Source organism: Scyliorhinus torazame, chromosome 12, assembly GCF_047496885.1.
Source record: "Scyliorhinus torazame isolate Kashiwa2021f chromosome 12, sScyTor2.1, whole genome shotgun sequence".
Taxonomy (NCBI): Eukaryota; Metazoa; Chordata; class Chondrichthyes; order Carcharhiniformes; family Scyliorhinidae; genus Scyliorhinus; species Scyliorhinus torazame.
Window position 1 is genome coordinate 175,957,705 of NC_092718.1, and position 18,982 is coordinate 175,976,686.

At 45.5% G+C, this 18,982-nt stretch overlaps 1 protein-coding gene across 3 annotated transcripts in view; it reads left to right on the forward strand.

Annotated features, from left to right (window-relative positions):
* The window catches only part of LOC140386757 (syntaxin-1A), a 428,170-nt gene that overhangs the window by 255,416 nt on the left and 153,772 nt on the right, over positions 1-18,982 (forward strand). For all 3 annotated transcript variants that reach the window (XM_072469428.1, XM_072469430.1, XM_072469429.1), the window contains exon 6: positions 18,071-18,179. In XM_072469428.1, coding sequence (XP_072325529.1) covers positions 18,071-18,179 — 109 coding nt within the window. The remainder of the gene's footprint in view (positions 1-18,070; positions 18,180-18,982) is intronic.

Consider the following 18,982-nt stretch of genomic DNA (forward strand, 5'->3'; position numbering starts at 1 on the left):
TGATGGGAAAGTGGAGGTAGTCCAAAATAAGGTTAATGAGAGGAGACCGATCCTTTTTTTCTTTCCAGCTATCCTGAGCTCGGTTGTGCTCGATTGATGGGTTAACAAGCACTGACAAGGGCCTGTGGTACATAATGCTGGAGGTGTCCTTGAAGCCAATGATGTAGGTCTGCAACTGGCTGCAAGCTGACGTGGACCCTGCCTAGTCAGTCTAACAGTATTTTTTCTGGTTGATACGTGTAGACCTTGTAAATATGGGTGGGAGATACTAGCACGTGAGGGCAGTCTGTCTCTTGTGTAGCCTGGTCTCTCAAGTTTCCTCCTCCACCTCCATCCTCCCAAAAAATGTAAATTGGAAACCCATTCTTCCATTGTTGAGGACGGAACAAAAAAAAGAGCGTCATTGCTTCGCACAAAGCCTCCTATTAAAATGACTAGATTCAGGAAAGAAACAACATGCAGAAATAGCCTCCGAATGCAGCTTCACACTACACAATGCTTTAAATTCACATCAAAGCTGTGTTGTCTCCCATTGTTGTTGGGAGGGAGATGACACGCACCGTAGTGGCACATGTACCAAGAGGTTGAGTGGATATTTAAATGAATTTCTCAATGCCTAAGGTTAATGTAATTAAATGTAAACTGGGAGGTCAGTAGAATGTACAATTTTTAATGGGATGTGGGCTTTGCTGGCTAGGCCAGCATTTGTTGCCCATCCCTACTTGCCCATCAGAAGGTGGTGGTGAGCTGACTTCTTGAACCACTGCAGTTCCTGAGGTGTAGGTACACCCACTGTGTTGTTAGGGAGGAAGTTCCAGGATTTTGACCCAGCGACAGTGAGGGAACGATGATATATTGTGAAGTCAGGACGGTGAGCAACTTAGAGGGGAACTTCCAAGTGGTGGTGTTCCCATGTATCTGCTGCTCTTGTCCTTCTAGATGGTAGTGCTTGTGGGTTTAGAAGGTACTGCCTAAGGGGCCTTGGTGCGTTCCTGCACAGCATCTTGTAGATGGTACACACTGCTGATACTGTGTGTCGGTGGTGGTGGGAGTGAAAGGAAGGGTTGCCAATCAAGCGGGCTGCTTTGGCCTGAATAGTGTTAAGCTTCTTGAGTGTTGTTGAAGTTGCACTCATCCAGGGAAGTGGGGAGTATTCCATTACGCTCCTGACATGTGCCTTGGTGGTGGTGGACAGGCTTTGGGAAGTCGGGAGGTGAGTTACTTGTCACAGGATTCCTAGCCTCTTTTTGCCACAATATTTATATGGCTAATCCAGTTCAGTTTATGGTCAATGGATGTTGATACTGGGGGATTCAGTATCGGTAATGCCATTTAATATCAAGGGGCGATGGTTTGATTCTCTCTTATTGGAGATGGTCATTGCCTGGCACTTGTGTGGCATGAATGTTAATGGTAATCTTTCTGGGGTTCGAAATGGATTTCCGCTTATTTCCTCAAACAGTTGCACCCACTTCAAATCCAATAATGGAGCAAGATCAATCAGAAAATTTACACTAATACTCCTTAAATTTCCCGTTTTGATGGAATTCCTAACGTATACTTTACTTTCGTGATGCATCTCCTTCCAACTGTCCTCACTTTAGTTCACGCTCACCCATCTGATCATTGCCAAAGCATCTAATGTTTTCCCCTCCTGTCACCTATGAAGTGCCCCAGTCCAACTCCTCATCTACTTATGGCCCATTTGCAACATCATCAATAGATGGGAGTTAAGTTTCTCCCAATGCTCGCCTACTTGTCTAGCATCTAGTCATGGATAAACTTTAGCTTTCTACATTTAAGTACATGGAAGACCAAAGCCATCATCTTCAATTCCCACCACAACCTCTGTACCTTTACATTAACTTCAAATCCCTCCATAGCTGAAGCCAAATGTTCAAATCTTTGGGATCCTATTTAATCTTATGCTGGGTTTCCAATATTGTATTCTCTTTCATCAGAAAGCCTGCCTACAGGGGCGGCATGGTGGTGTAGTGGTTAGCACTACTGCCTCACGATGTGAGGATTCGGGTACGATTCCGGCCCCGGGTCACTGTCTGTATAGAGTTTGTGCATTCTCCCCGTGTCTGCATGGGTCTCACCCCCACAACCCAAAGACGTGCAGGGTGGGTGGATTGGCCATGCTAAATTGACCCTTAATTGGAAAAACCAAGAAAGCCTGCCGACCTCCACCTCCATAACACTGCTCCTGCCTCAGCCCATCTGCCATGGCAAACGTTTGTCACCACCAGACTACATTGCTCCAATGATTGCCTGGCAAATCTCCCATTCTCCAACCTCTGTTAATTTCAGTACATCCAAAACTCTGCATCAAATCCTACTCACTCGTCAATATTGCCTTTGATGAACTGCACTGATTTCTGGCCCCAAATTCCTCCAATTTAAAGTTATTATCCTTGCGTTTAAGTGCCCTACCTCATCACTTATGCAATCTCTGCAAGACGTGCCAGATCATCGACATGGCTACCACCATTACACGTGAGGACACCGCCCACCAGGTACGCGGTACATACTCGTGCGACTCAGCCAACGTTGTCTACCTCATATGCTGCAGGAAAAGATGTCCCGAAGCATGGTACATTGGCGAGACCATGCAGATGCTGCAACAAGGCTGGTTTAGCACAGGGCTAAATCGCTGGCTTTGAAAGCAGACCAAGGCAGGCCAGCAGTACGGTTCAATTCCCGTACCAGCCTCCCCGAACAGGCGCTGGAATGTGGCGACTAGGGGCTTTTCACAGTAACTTCATTTGAAGCCTACTTGTGACAATAAGTGATTTTCATTTCATTTTCATTTTTCAACGGATAAATGAACATCGCGTGACAATCGCCAGGCAGGAATGTTCCCTTCCAGTCGGGGAACACTTCAGCAGTCAAGGGCATTCAGCCTCTGATCTCCAGGTAAGCGTCCTCCAAGGCAGCCTTCAGGACGCGCGGCAACGCAAAATCGCTGAGCAGAAACCTATAGCCAAGTTCCGCACACATGAGTATGGCCTAAACCGGGACCTTGGATTCATGTCGCATTACATTCATCCCCCACCATCTGGCCTGGGCTTGCGAAATCCTACCAACTCTCCTGGCTTGAGACAATTCGCGCCTCTTTAACGTGGGGTTACCCCTATCTCTGGATCTGTAAAGACCTAGTTGCCTGCAAATGCTCGCATTCAAAGCATTGTCTTGCATCTTTGACTTTGTCTCTATATATGTTTCTGGAACATACCTCTTCATTCGCCTGAGGAAGGAGCAGTGCTCCGAAAGCTAGTGATTTGAATCAAACCTGTTGGACTTTAACCTGATGTTGTAAGACTTCTTACTGTCATCACTTATGACAGAGGCACCACAACCCACTACCCCCAAACTCTGTCCTGCTGACTCTGCACATTCTGCCTGACCATTGGGTGCTGTGTTTGTGGATACACTGATCACAATCTCTGGAATTAGAGGTATCGTGTTGAAATTTACAGATACTATTTTGGGGGGGGGGGCGAGCAATGTGGAAGGATACGTCAAAATATAGGAAGATGTAGAGAGCTTCACAAAACTATGACTAAATAACGAATTAAATTCAATATAGTGAAACATAAGATTAATTTTGATAGGAGGAATAACGAAGCCACTTATTCCTTGAAAGGAACCAAGGGATCTGGGAACATGAAAGTAGAAGACTAGGGCATAAAGAGCACAAAACGCTGGGGGTTAATTTCTAGACCAGGAAAATACAAAAGTAAGAAGGTGATGTTAAATTTACATAAAATCTTGGTTAGACCACATTTGGGTACTCTGTGTAGTTCTGATTTCCATAATACAAAAAGGTTGTTGAGGCTGTGCGCAAAGTACAGAATAAATTTATAAGTATGTTAACCAAATTTGGAGGATGCAACTATCAGGAAAGATTGCACAGGTTGACAAATATTTCTCTGAAAAAATTAATACAGAGAGGAGCCTCAATAGAGGTCTTTGAAAACCGCGGTAATGTTTGTTTGGGTGGATGTGGAAGAACTGAGAGTCCAGAGCAAAGGGGCGTAAGATAACCGCGAACAAATAGAACAAAGGACAGCATTTAATGCAGATGATGGGGTCTCACCTACCGACTGGAGAGGTGCCAAGAGCCCCAAGTTGCCTCCTTTCGGGAAGGCCCACTGCAATAACTGTAAATCAGGCACTTGAATGGCCAGCAGCGAGCCTTGCCCAGGATCAAGGATCCCAGGGGCGTAAATCCCATCCTACTGCTGACAGTATGCACCCACAGGGGACGCATGGATTGTGGTGGATCCAGGTCAAAGGTGGGTGAGGATGGGATGGGGCTCTGCAACAACGGTACCAAATGCCCCCACCCACCCTTCCCGATCTGATTAGGCGCTGACCGCATTTGAGGGGACAACTGCTCTCCCAAGAGCCCACAAACAAACCCAACATGATTTGCTTTTCAAGCTTCCCACGTGGCAAGTAGCCCACCAGCAATTGGTTGAATACCAATGGGGGCAGGATGAGACTCTTATGCGGGCAATTAATACTCAATTGACATTAATGAGCCTTCCCTCCCTGGATTTACTCGGGTCAAAGGCAGGAAGACAGTTGGGTCCTCATCCATCACCCTTATCCCCCACCCCCATCGGACTTCAAACTTGCCTCCGCAGAGGAGATTAAATTCTGCTCAAAGGTTTTAAATGGAATTCATTTACACTGAGAGTGATGGGATGTGGAACCTGCTGCCAGATGGAGTATTTGAGGAAGATAGCACAGATGCACTTCAGGGAGGCTTGGTGCAAACATGAGAGAAGGGAATAGAGGAATTATGTCAGCAAGGTGGAAGAGGTCATTGGAGTAAAATGAAGCCTGTGTGCATTATAAACACTGACATGGAGCAGTTGTGTTGAATGCCTGGCTTCTGTGCTGTAGATTCTATATAATATGCAATCTTTTTCTCTTTGCCTTTGACGGTCTTCCATCTCATGAGACAATGGTTTGATAATATGCAGTGCTGCACATGTAAAAGTTAAAGGTTATGTCAGCATTCACCAGCTCTGGACAGCTTCGCTTTGGACATGTGTTTGCTCATGTGTAGAAAGCATCTTTCATTACTCTGACCATGTGACCATTCCATTGATATTCCGATCACAATCAGATGATTGCATAAATAATGCAGTGTCAGAGAAGGAGGATGGTTTCATATTGCAGACTGACAAAGATTAAGTAGGTGAGAAGCCATAGGACAGATTCAGCAGAGGCATCGAGTTCTGTCTGATATGTAGACATTCATCTTCCTGTTCACAGCAGCTCAATTGTTACAGCAACCGTTAAGATGGTATGAAGCCTTTTGCTCCTGACACCACCATCTGGTAGGCGGGCTGACACTATGGCGGTACAGTGGTTAGCATTACTGCCTCACAGCGCCAGGGACCCGGGTTCAATTCCAGCCTGGGTGATTGTGTGGAGTTTGCACATTCTCCTCGTGTCTGCGTGGCGTTCCTCTGGGTGCTCTGGTTTCCTCCCACTGTCCAAAGATATGCAGGTTAGGTAGATTGACCATGATAAAAACTGCCCCTTAGTGTCCAGGGATATGCAGGTTAGATGGGGTTATGGGGATAGAGCGGTGGAATGGGTGCTCTTTCAGAGGGTCAGTGCAGACTCGATGCGCCAAATGGCCTCCTTCTGCACTGTAGGGATTTGATGATGTCACAGTTGGCAGGAACAGACCTCAGGTGGAAAAGCCCGAGTCAGCGCAATTCTGTGGAGAAGGGCCGACCTATCTTACTCAGTGAATCTCTCTTCAATTGCAAAACTCATCTTGCTGCCTAATCAACCAACAACATGTTACAGCACAGAAGGAGGTCATTTGGTCTTTCATATGTGTGCCGGTTCTTTGGAAGAGAGCATTCCGTAGAGAGTAGTCAAATATTTATCAAATCCCCTTTTGAAAGGCATTATTGAATCCACATCCACCGCATTTCAGGTGGTGCATTCTAGATCACGGCCTTGTTTTTTAAAAAAAAGTTTCCTCCTGTCGCTCTGGATCAATTGCCAATCACGTTAAACCCGTGTCCTTTGGTTACTGGCATTCCTGTCAGTGGAAATAGTTTCTCCTTACGTTCTTAAGCAAAACCATTCATGATTTGAACACCTCGATCAAATATCCTCTCAACCATCTCTGGTTAAAGAAGAACAACCCCAGCTTCTACAGTCTCTCCATGTCTGAAGTCCCCTCCAACCCTGATACCATTTCAGTAAATTTCTTCTGCCAACATTCCTAAAGTGTGGCGCTGGGTATTGAGTGCAATATTCCAGATGAGCGTAATCGGCGTTTCATTAAGGGTTTGCGTAACTGCCTTGCTTTTGTACTCTGTTCCTCAGTTAACAAAGCCAAGAATCACTTCTGCTTTTTTAACAGTCTTCTCAAACTGACCTATCACCTTCAAATATTTGTACACAGGCTTCCTGTCTCTGGGCAGAATGCTCCCATTTTGAGACTAGGCGCGGTGGCTAATGGTTACAGTGGTGCCATTCCTGCCAGGATCCCACACTTGGAACCTCATTAATTATGCACAGGTAAGTTCCCCTCCAAGTCACCTGGCACCCGTCAGGTGGCGGGTTCGAAGGTCCGGTCGCCATATTTAAATATGAGTCCAACCCACCTGTCTTTGCCAGGCCATGCAGGATGTCAGCAGCCCAGAGAGAAAAGGCCAGCAGCCTCGAGAAGAAGTCTGTTCCTTGACTCAGCCACCTTCCCAACAAGCCCTTCACCTGCAACACATCCATGCCCCACTTGAACCTCTACACTGCATCCGGATTCTTCGTGCATCCCCTTTCAGCAAACCATGTGCTATCGCTTTGATCCCCTTGTTTGGGAGCTCCTCATGCAACCTTGTAAGGGTCCAGCTTCCCTCTCTTCAATTTCCACTCTTCGTCCATTGTTTATCTCCTTCATCCACTTCCTTGCTCCCTCTGCCTGTCATTGTGAACCCTCAATCTTTTTCCCCAGTCTTTGGACAGCCCTCCTTCCACATTGCGCCCATCCCCCCTCAGGTCCTCACCTCACACTGCACCCCTGATCAAACTTTGAACCTTTATTGCGGTGGTTGCATGAGACCCACAGCACAGTGCTGTCCATATAGACACTGGTGTGCGACACCAGGGGGATGGAGACCACTGTACTCCCCAGCCCCAGGCGGGATGGTGACATAGGAGGGTCCATGGGTCCAGCAGCACGCGCTGTCCATGAAGACCAGCTTGGCATAGAATGAAAATCGCTTATTGTCACAAGTAGGCTTCAAATGAAGTTACTGTGAAAAGCCCCTAGTCGCCACATTCCGGCGCCTGTTCGGGGAGGCCGGTACGGGAATTGAACCGTGCTGCTCGCCTGCCTTGGTCTGCTTTCAGAGCCAACGATTTAGCTCTGTGCTAAACCAGCATAGAGATGGAGGGCGAGATCCAGTCTGCCCCGGCAAAGTGCTGAACGGTGTATCAGAAGCAGCAGAGCACAAAGGCGGAAAGATGTAGCACTTGATTCAAAGTCTCTTGCAATCTGAGGATTGCCTTGTGCACACCACTCTTCAATCGAGGTTTACAGCTTTGTAGCTTCACGTTGGCCTGACTCAAGATTGGGATGCTGATGTGCCAGCTGTTTTAATTCACATTCATGAGATGCAAAATGGAGCTCGCGCCACCAGCCAATGGGAAGACCGGGCCGGCATTATCCCGCCATTGGGAGAAGTGGGGTGTGATGTTAAGCCGGCGGGTTTTCAACATTCCAGTTCCCGTTGGATTCTCCTCTCCTACCGGCACCAATGCCGCCACAGGTGAGATTGGTGAACTCGGTCCACTGTTTCTGCACCCTCTTAAAATTGTACCATTGCCCTTTGGCCAAGCCAGTTAGGATAAAAGATTCGACTGATGCTGGGGAATCTTCGTGAACATTCAGTTCCAGTTGATCTAGGCTTCATTTCTGTGTGCATAGCCTTTGTCTCCTTAGCAATGACATGCTGTAATCCTGATTGATTGCCCATTTCACACCCTTGCATAGTCATTATGACCTCTGAGAGGCACTAACTTATCATTGAGCAGGCAAACAGTGAATTAATCACAGAGGTGACAGAGAGAATTGAACGGTGCATGGATACTTAGGCGTTTAATATCTGTTAGTGGCGCACTGGCCAACGCATGTGTGTGAAATTCCTTTGCACCATTTTAACATTGATCTGTTTTTTTTCATTGTTGAAAGTCCACGCGAGTTATTTCACTCAGGAAGGTTCACCGTGATGTTCCAAACCCACCTGGTTTCTCTGAGGGTACCACGTTTTTCAGTAACAGTCTTCAAACGGCTTGCTAATCAGATGAAGCAGTGAAAGTAGATGGAACTTTCAGAGTGGAGAACCGAAAGAAAGATTGCCAACAATGGTCAACATTGGCAGCTTTGTTTGCTACACCGAGCCTGCAATTGTGTAGTGCGAGAACACTAATTGCAGATATTTAGCGTATCCAAGTAATGTTTGTTATCACTTGCTATCTATAAAAGTAAAGCTCACACCCCTCCTAAATCTGACATCCCACTGATGGAGGCCCCCCCCCCCCCCCCCAAGCTGCACATTATCCAGCCACAGAGGGTGCAGGGCATGCAAAACCCCATAGACATCGGCGGTAGCAGATGAACACGACACCGGTCAATGGTAGGCCACCCCTACCGCCGGGAAATACGCCGTGGGTGGTTAGGGGTGGCTGGAAAACTTCGCCATTTGTATTACTCCCCAGTCTAGTGTTTATTTCTGTTAATTAGACAAAGCTTGCAATGCATTAGGTTGTGGATAATGTGTGGCTTTCTCCTTGGTACACATCCCTTTCTGCACCCTCTCACACATTAGGGGCAGCCTTGTGGATAGCACAATTGCTTCACAGCTCCAGGGTCCCAGGTTCGATTCTGGCTTGGGTCACTGTCTGTGCGGAGTCTGCACATCCTCCCCGTGTGTGCGTGGGTTTCCTCCGGGTGCTCCGGTTTCCTCCCACAGTCCAAAGATGTGCGGGTTAGGTGGATTGCCCATGATAAATTGCCCTTAGTGTCCAAAATTGCCCTTAGTGTTGAGTGTGGTTACTGGGCTATGGGGATAGGGTGGCGGTGTTGACCTTGGGTAGGGTGCTCTTTCCAAGAGCCGGTGCAGACTCGATGGGCTGAATGGCCTCCTTCTGCGCTATAAGTTCTATGATGTCACAGACCTGTCCATCTTACTGTGCCTGAAGCTGAAAATCATTCTGTCTAATTTGCAAAAAAAACCACACTGGGCTGGAAAGAATTAAAATTAGGAGAATGTGAGATTCAGTTATATTAATGAAGTGATCATTTTTAATACTTAGAAAAATTGAATAACTACAAAATCCAGCATTGTCCGTTTGTAAAAACCCATGGTGCTTTGTCGAGAGGAAGTAATAAGTGAGCGTGTTCTACATTTTCTCAGACATTTAAGCTGGGAGTTTCGCTCCTGAGGCAGTGTGCAGGGTCTAGAAAATTTCCCCTCCGGAAAAAATGCCCTGAATATCGGGATTTTCACGCAGGATGGGGGCAGGTTGGGGGTGGGGGGGGGGCGGGTGGGGCAGTGGGGAGAGGGCAGGAGCATGCTAGAGTAGGGCCCGCTACCCTTGGGAACAATTTGGAAGTAGCCACTTGGCTTCCAAGTGCCAAGGTGACCTGGTTAAGAGTGACGCTTTGGAACCTTTTCCCAGTCCGTTGGCTACATATTCGGCCGTCTCGCCCTCACAACTCCATCCACGCCCCAGCCAACCCATGCCCCACCCATTCACCCCCAATGGTACCTCATGCCCCCAAGCCAACCTATTCCCACACTGACCCCATGGCTCCTTTTATCCGTATGCCAACTCATGTCAACACATGGCTCCAACCCACCACTCTTTGTATTTGCACCCTCCATGCCAAGTTGCCGAGTATCCACCATGGACAGACCACAGAAGCCAAGCTGAGATGAAACAAAATCAAGTTCTAAATATCTACTACAGGCTTCACAATATTAAAAAAATGTTAATTGATAAAAGTCTATTCAATACATTTAAATCCCCTCAAGTGTTCAATCCCTCATCAAAGGAAACATTTGTACACATAGCCTCACATCAAAGAGCTGTGAATCAAACTGTAAAATTACAGCCCCCCAACGTCAAAATGATAGGTTGTAGAAATAGTCAAGTATTAATAATATCATGATAGCCCTAAGGTTAAATGAACAAATGCCTGTTGAAACTGCAAGCACTGGCTTTTTTTAACTCAGGCACAGTTTTCTCAAAATTTAAAGAGCCAATGATTTAACTAACCTGACAGTTTGACAGTTACACAGAACACACCTGCCTTTTACAAAACCCTCCTGCAGAAATAGTGCCTGTTTGAACTCAACACTGCTGGGTTCGAGATTTTCCTATGTGAGATTCACATACCATCTCCTTTCCACCGCCAACAAAAATAGGATCTGCTGGAAATGAGTGCGAGACATCCGGATCCGAGGTCCAAGTGCCATTTTGGAAAGGGCGTGAAATCTGCATGAACTCCATGGGTGGCAGGGTGACACAGTGGTAAGCACTGCTGCCTCACAGCTCCAGGGTCCCGGGTTCAATTCTCGCCTCAGATGACCGTGTGGAGTTTGTACGTTCTCACCCGTATCTGCGAGGTTTTCCTCTGGGAGCTCTGGTTTCCTCTCGCAGTCCAAAAACGTGCAGGTTAGGTGGATTGGCCATGCTAAATTGCCCTTTAGTGTCCAAAAGGCTAGGTGTGGTTACTGGGATATGGGGATAGGGTGGAGGCATGGGCTTAAGTAGGGTGCTCTTTCCAAGGGCTGGTGCAGACACAATGGGCCGAATGGCCTCCTGCACTGTAAATTCTATGAAAGGGTTAAATTTGACTTTGGTCATGATTAGGATTGTACACATGTTCCCAGCACAGGTAGAATTAGGTACATCAAACACTCATAGGTCAGAGACTACGTGAGTTACATAATAGGCAAAGCAGTGTCTACATTGAGTGCTCAAATACTCCCGTGTCATATACAGTATGGACTAGGGAAAGAATAAATCCCTGAACAGCTGGAAAGCATTTTGCCCTGCATCAGTGTGACATTTACACTCAAACACAAGAATAACTGAGATGAATGAAACTGCTATTCCAGCACCAAGTTGAGTTTAATCCATAACCAGTGTTCTGGAAACATTTGCGACAGGTCGCATTTGTGGAGAATATAGGTCAACATGTTATATATGGCCCCCTCTGTTCGTAAGAAGGATCCCACTTCTGAAATGTTGATGCTTCCTGACCCGATGACTGGTTTTCAACGGTTTATGTTCTTATTTCTATTTTCCAGCATGCTTTTTGGTCGATTTGATTTGAATTGTCCCATCTTTACCAACAGAATGGAGAATATTTTCCTTTCAACTTCAATTCAATACTGGAGGTGAAAGGTCAGTGTGTGACCTTACCGAGAGGTGATATGCAAGTGTGTACAACCCGCTCTTGGGAAGTGAAAGGTCACTACCTGACCCTTTGGCACCATTGCAATGCTATCACTTTCAAGAACACATTAGCACATATTGTGTTGGGTTGGAGACTGTTGTAAGAGATTTATGTTGCTAGATTTGTCTATTATGTTGCAAAGATTGGTGATAAATTCACAGTGCCGTTGTCCTACATAAATCAGTATTTCCCTGGTAATTATTTTGTCATTCTCATGGCTGCACTGTCCTTCAGTGACAGATGGTCTTATTTCAGCGCACTGGGTCCTCAGTGCTGTGCACAGTCATAGCAGACGTCAAAGCTGCAGGTTGCAACACACACAATGCGGATCTGTGCAGTCACTAAGTAATAATGCAGCAGCTGAACTGGCTGACAATAGTTGAGAGACTCCACATCAAATCGCGATTAAACACTCACTGTCGCTGCAAAAATTGAGAGAAACATGTTAAATGATGGAATGGATGAAATGAAAATTTTTAGCATTAGCTCCGCAGTTTTTTTGGAGCTGTACAGAGTCGTGGATCTGGAATTTCACTTTGACATTTAGGTTTCCAGACGGGTGGGAGGGAAAAAGAAGTTGGGATGGCAAACCTTAGAGCCCTATTTTCATCTCACCTTGCCTGATTTGAGCAGGATAGCAGCTAGCATGGCATCATCAAGATTCACAAAATGACTGGCTTGATTGTGTCATGAATGAGTGGAAACTTCATGTTTTAGGATCGTTGACCATTTAACCACAGTGATGATTTCGAAAGAATTTATATCCAACTACTTTAGGCAGCACGGTGGCACAGTGGTTAGCATGGCTGCCTCACAGCGCCAGGGACCCAGCTTCGACTCCAACCTTGGGTGACTGTCTGTGTGGAGTTTGCACGTTCTCCCCATGTCTGTGTGGATTTCCTCTGGGTGCGCTGGTTTCTTCCCACAATCCAAAGATGTGCAGGTTAGGTGGATTGGCCATGCTAAATTGCCCCTTAGTGTCCAGGGATGTGCAGGTTATGTTATGGGGATAGGGTGGTGTGAGCGGGGGAGTGGACCTGTGTAGAGTGTTCTTTCGGAGGGTTGGTGCAGACTCGATGGGTCGAATGGCCTGCTTCAGCACTGTAGGGATTCCATGGACTTGTTAGTGTGCTTCTGCAATTTGACATCTCCATTGTGTTGAGAAGTTCCGTTTTCTGTGCTCCTGGGTCTTGGACCCTGTGCGAGAGTGATGAGCGCAGAGAGCTAATATCCGAAACAGGAGTAGTCTGGTTTTCACGTTTTTTTAAAAACTGCAAGACAAAGCTTCCCACAGACCTAGAAGGCTAAACGCTGGGGGGTTAGCTAGAATTTACCTTCTGAGCAAGAAGATCCGTCAATGTCGTGAATTGTTCATTATCTTAGCACTGGAGACCAGGCTTCTATGAGCAACATTGTGCGACTTGTATGCCTTGAGTTTTCATGCCTGCGTGAGTTATAATTCAAGACAGCTAATTGGTCAAAGGTGCATTAGTACCAAGATATTTCAGGTTAGGGGAATCGATGCTCAAATACGCAAGTATGAGGCTAAAAGTGGACGTCTCTCATAGCAACAGAATTTGATGCTATATTCTCTACTCTTCAAGCAACCGGACTGCAACTTTGAAGTTGTTAATGTTGTATTCTGAAAATTAGGGCAGGTTTTCAGCCTCCCGTGGCCTCATGTATTCACAAACCATTAACCAGTATGATGTCTGAAAAATAATTGCTCCATGACACCAAATTAATTCTCAGAGAATAGTTGGATTTTCTCAATAGTAGGGCACACTGAGGTTTATACTATAAATGTGAATTTATATTAGCGAAGTTCGGGATGACGCAGTATGCCATCTCTGCGATTGACTGGATGGCTTTTCTTTTTAATTTTACTGAGGCAGGTTCCATTGTCATCATTGATGATCTTTCTGTAAATATGGATAGGTGCAGCGAGATAGCCTCGCAATTCCTAACTACATCAGCTGCCAAAGGGGTCTGTTGAGACTGTAACTGTTTCTGTCACACTCCATCTTAGTTCTGTGAGCAGGAAGGCGTTTGCTTGAGAACTTCTTGCGCCACTTTAGCATCATTCAGTTCTAACAACATCTTTTGTTTCAGCTTTGCACACTGTCCTCCTGTCATTCTACTTTTGGCTTCAGCCCCACTGTCACACTTCTCCTTGTTCAGATCATTCTTTCTGATTCTCGGGCAGTTTCCTCTCCGTTTTCTCAGCCCTCCTGATCGATACTCAGTGCCCCATTCACTGATTTTGGACGACAGGTCCCTGTCCTCGTGTTGTTATTGGACAGCCTTAACTTTCCAGGACTGTTGCAAGCTTCCTGCCGATCAGCTTTCCAGGGCCCCCTCAGTCAAATGCAGAGTTGAACACTCTCCTTATTTAAGGAACCTCTTCTACTACTTCTTTCAGCTGCTGCAATTGACTGTACCATACCACCTATGAAGCTGATTTGGCTGTTTCCTGAGTGCCCTCCGAACGCCCCATTGGGCTGGCACTACTTCAGCTGCACCTCAAAGGGCAGCCGCCTGCAAAGGTCCTAGGCATTGTATCTCACCGAGTCCTCAGCTCACCTTATGGGGGTATCTTGATTCCTTTGAAAAGCTGCCTGCGCTGTGGAAATGGGAACAATCACTGGCACTGCCCACTTCTGTTCACTTTGTCAGAAGCACTGGTTTAATCCCTCCAAGAGATTCCATGTTAACCACTTCACTCTCATCAGTTTTAGGTTGAATTGTCAAAGATATTGGAATGAACACTCCATTGAAGCAGTCATGTATCACACATCAGTCATCATTAGATGGTGCGAGCCAAAAGCACAGGTAATGGCTGTTAATGATCTGTTCCACGCTACACTGTTTCCTCAATGAGAACTGCCCAAAGGAGAGCCTCTTGCAACTTCGCAACCACAAGGTTATTAGAGAACAATTAGGGCAATCAAAACCTCTGCTGTGTGAACTTCCAAATTGGGTGTAATTAAGCATTGAGTGTGAAAACTCAACTGAGTTAGTTTCAGGTCCATATTGTTTAGTTGGGGGCTGGGTTTGAGGGGGGTGGTGAAATAAATATGGCATAGGATAGCTGTGTCACAAAATAAAAGCTACATTAGCCTGGGCCGGAGGGCAACCCACACACGTATTTGTTATGTGAGAACAAGTGACCTAGGAAAATTTTTTAAAATGTCTTTCTCAGGACATCTGAGGGGTGAGGTTTCTCAATAAAGTGCGAAGACTTTGACGATTACTTCAGGAGCTATGCACTAGAGTTGGGGAGGGACTGTGGTTGGAAAGACAAAAAGGAAAATTTGTACTTTCTAGAATAGGTGTGATTTCCTAGCCGGGCAAAGATCTGCAGATTGTGTGGTCATACTTAACTTATGTGTCACAAGAGCAGAGACTAAAGAGAGCATTGGAGAAGATTTCAAACCATGAAGTTCGTGAGGATAAGCAAGACATACCAGAAAGAGAGACAATTACAGCGCAGTACAGGCCCTTCGGCCCTCGATGTTGCGCCGACCTGTGAAACCACTCTCAAGCCAGTGACAACTATAGCAGAAAGATCAACAAATAGAGAAACATTGATAGGAAAGCCTCCAATATGGGGCTGGTTTAGCTCAGTGGGCTAGACAGCTGGTTTGTGATGCAAAACGAGGCCAGCAGCGCGGGTTCAATTCCCGTACCAGCTGAGAATTCTGAATGCTCCCTCTGTGTACCCGAACAGGCACCGGAATGTGGCGACTAGAGGCTTTTCATAGTAACTTCATTGCAGTGTTAATGTAAGCCTACTTGCGACAATAAAAATATTATTATTATCTTATTAAAACACAATCAGTGTCATGGAAAACTGGTGTGATTAGAGGAATCTAGAATTAATGGAAATGTCATTTGTTGGCGCCTCAGATACATGGCTAACAGTGATGTTTGGGGTTCACAGGGTGTGAAATCTTTGACAGAGAAAGCACTACTAATGAGGTGGGATAGCATTTTAATGGTTTGGTATCAATGGAAAGAATGGGTACAGCAGCAGAAGGGGATAATGCTGAAATATTGATCAAACGAGCAACCCGGACGCAAATTATTAATTGGTAACTCCTATAGGCCAGCAACACAATGTGAGTAAGTGGATGGGGAGCATTGAGGGCTTTAGAATATTGCAATATCCCAATGAGTGATTTGAACATCTTGCAGGTTAAGTGGAGAGAGAGAGCAGGGATTACCAGAAGGATGGGGCAGAACACAAATAGATTCACTGGTAGTTGTGAGATAAGCTATTGAGCGTCTTCCTTTAACTGAAATGGTGGCTTCCTATTTTTGAGAGGCTAGTTATAAATATTAAACCAGGCAACAGGAAATGGTCTTGAATGACAAATGGTGGAAAGGAAACAGGCTTAAGAAGAATCATTAATCAGAGTGGCCAGTGTAAAACAGTGCTTAATTTGTTTAAAAGGATACTAGGGTGGAACTTTGTTTCTTTCTTGGCTTCTGTTCTTTTCTTCTGGTGAATTTCTTTCAGAAGCATTTTACTTCATGCCCGTCGTGCATCTTCCTCCTTTGGGAGAAACCAACTTTTTCCCACCTTCACAATCAGATTCCTGCTCTGCTGTCACCTTTTTCTTCCTCTTTGCATCATTCTGCCTCTTACTATTCTCTTTGTGCTCTCCCTCCTGATCCCTTTTTTGGGCCTGTAAAGTTAATTCTGACCAGAGGAACGTTTAATCTCTGTTCTGAAACCTTGCGGTGTAAACTTCCAGTACTTTTGGTCCTACTGTACCATCTCGTTCTTTCAGTGACCTCCAGTGCCATGGATTCCTCCCCGCTGTTTTGTTATTTGTTTGTAGCGCTCAGTACTGTTGTCCGCTCTCAATGGTTTCATTGTTCTTTATTCAGTGCTTATATTCTGTACCCTTGAGATTTACATATAAAAGGTTTTGGAAGACTGTTGGATAAATATTTGTTTTCCCAGGACCATCGAAACACTTTCATTCGCAGCATTTGTAAATAGACTGTCCGAGCACCTCCTGAGTTGCGTCCTCCACGTCGTGCTGCAGAACAGTCAGCAATGTCACGCTATGTTACAATTTTTGCATTTATCAGAATTAGTATTACCACTGCTTCATAAGGTGGCCGAAAAGGTTGATTATCGAGCTGTAAATCCTACTAAAATGCCCGATGGCATATACTGGGTTACCACACTGTGTAAACCTACCTCTTCACTCACCTGATGCTACGCTCAGAAAGCTTGTGATTCCAAATAAACCTGTTGGACTTTAACCTGGTGTTGTAAGACTTATTACTGTGCCTATCCCAGTCCAACGCCGGCATCTCCACATCATACTGTAGACGGCAATGGCGAACTACTGCGATACTTTACCAAGCATAATGGACCAATACACATGGTCGCAAATGCCCTCTCTTAGAGCATGGTAGTTGAAAGGAGGCCGAGGAATATTACCATGTCATGATAGAAAGAAAGGAAGAGGTTGGAATGTTAGCAGATGTGCCTGGGTCCCAAGCTGAGGATAAGCATGAAATAATGGATATTCTTCATTATTACATACTCCCAATATTAATAGAAAAAACAGCACCAACACATCTTCAGCCCTAACATTTTCTATTCCTTCCCTCAGTCATATGAATGGAGCTGTCCATCGACTATTCCTATGTTCAACTACATTCACACCTCTTTCAATAATGAAAAACATGCTATGTCAGCCCACAGCAAGGCTTGACAACATCCGGGCTTGGGCTAAGAAGTGATGGATAATATTTTGGGTCTGGCAGTGCCATCACGAACAAGACAAATTCCCAACGGACCCTCCCTGGTGTTCAAAAATACACAACCGTTGCCAGGTAGATGTCGTCAAAATCTTAGGATTATCAATGACCCACTAGCTTAACCAGACCGGGTATATCAACATCAGAGCTAGGGGGGGGTTTGGGTACACTGAGTGTGGCTCACCATATGAACCCCCCCACCCCAGCATCTACAATGCTCAGGTCAGAAATACAATGGGGCATTCACCATTCACTGGATGGGTTGCAGTGACTCAAAAAGTCGGTGTGGTAAAAAGAATGATTGTGTCAGAGGGAGCTCACTTCAGAAATGGGGGCTGGATCAAAAAGGGTCATTCTATTTCCAAGTTTGCTGCCTCCAGTTCTGACTGAAATAATCAATGGCAACGAAACTACATTTGAAGCCTCTTGTTTGCTTTTAAACATTTTCGTAATATCCTGAGGTACAGACAGAGAGTATCCGTTACTCGTGAGAGAAGCATTCAAGTATAAAGGGTGTATTTTTAGTTAACTTTTTAGAAAAAAAAAATGTCTCATGTTAATTACATGTTCCAAAACTGGAAATTGCACAAATAAAAGTGGGGGGTGGGGGTGGAGAAACAGTTTTCTGGGGCAGTATTTCAGTGACACATAAGGGTATTGGTATTCTTCCCAGCTGGGATAATAGGATATAGAACAAGATATGGCATTGTGGCTGCTTCAACTGTATTTTTATTGCACATCCCCAATTCAAACCCTTTTTCCTTTTGCTTACAGCATTCCACACTGTCCCGTAAATTTGTAGAAGTGATGTCCGAGTACAATGGCACACAGACTGATTACAGGGAGCGTTGCAAAGGACGAATTCAGCGGCAACTCGAAATTAGTAAGTGTCTGGAATTGTTCTTGGAATAAATGCTACATACAGAGAACCACCATAAGATAATGGTGCGAAATGAGAGGCCGCTTGCTGCTGGTGTGCGTCTGAAGTCAGCAGAAGTTTGGGAATTAACTGGTTACAGAAAAGAAGTTGGGAGGCAGCACGGTGGCACAGTGGTTAGCATTGCTGCCTCACGGCGCTGAGGTCCCAGGTTCGATCCCGGCTCTGGGACACTGTCCGTGTGGAGTTTGCACATTCTCCCCGTGTTTGCGTGGTTTTCACCCCCACAACCCAAAGGTAGGTGGATTGGTCATGTTAAATTGCCCCTTAATTGGAAAAAATGAATTGGGTACACTAAATTTATTTTAAAAAAAGAAAAGAAGTTGTGAGTCTGTATCATAAGCGCTGTCTGACCCAAGGGTCCCTGGTGTATGTAGGTAAATATTGGGCAAGTAAAGATACTCTGGTTCATAGGAATATGAGGTCTGCCCACAAACGTGGTCAGTGACACTGAATCCAAAAGAATATCCACCGCAAATGTAACAATGAAAAGCAGCACACAGCTTGAATCCCACTTAAGTTAGCACAATTAGTGTGAAGCACTTAAGCACCTCATCGTTCCAAGAACTAAAAATTGCTACAAAGGCAGCACCCATGCTAACTTCTTTGATATTACTAGCGAGCTTACACTCAGATTTCACCTTCTACCGTCTTAATGTTTTTTTAGTTGTCCTCTGCTCGCTTTGAAAGGCTTCCGATTCCTCTGGCTTTCCACTAATCCTCGCCACCTTGTATGTTTTTTATTTTGC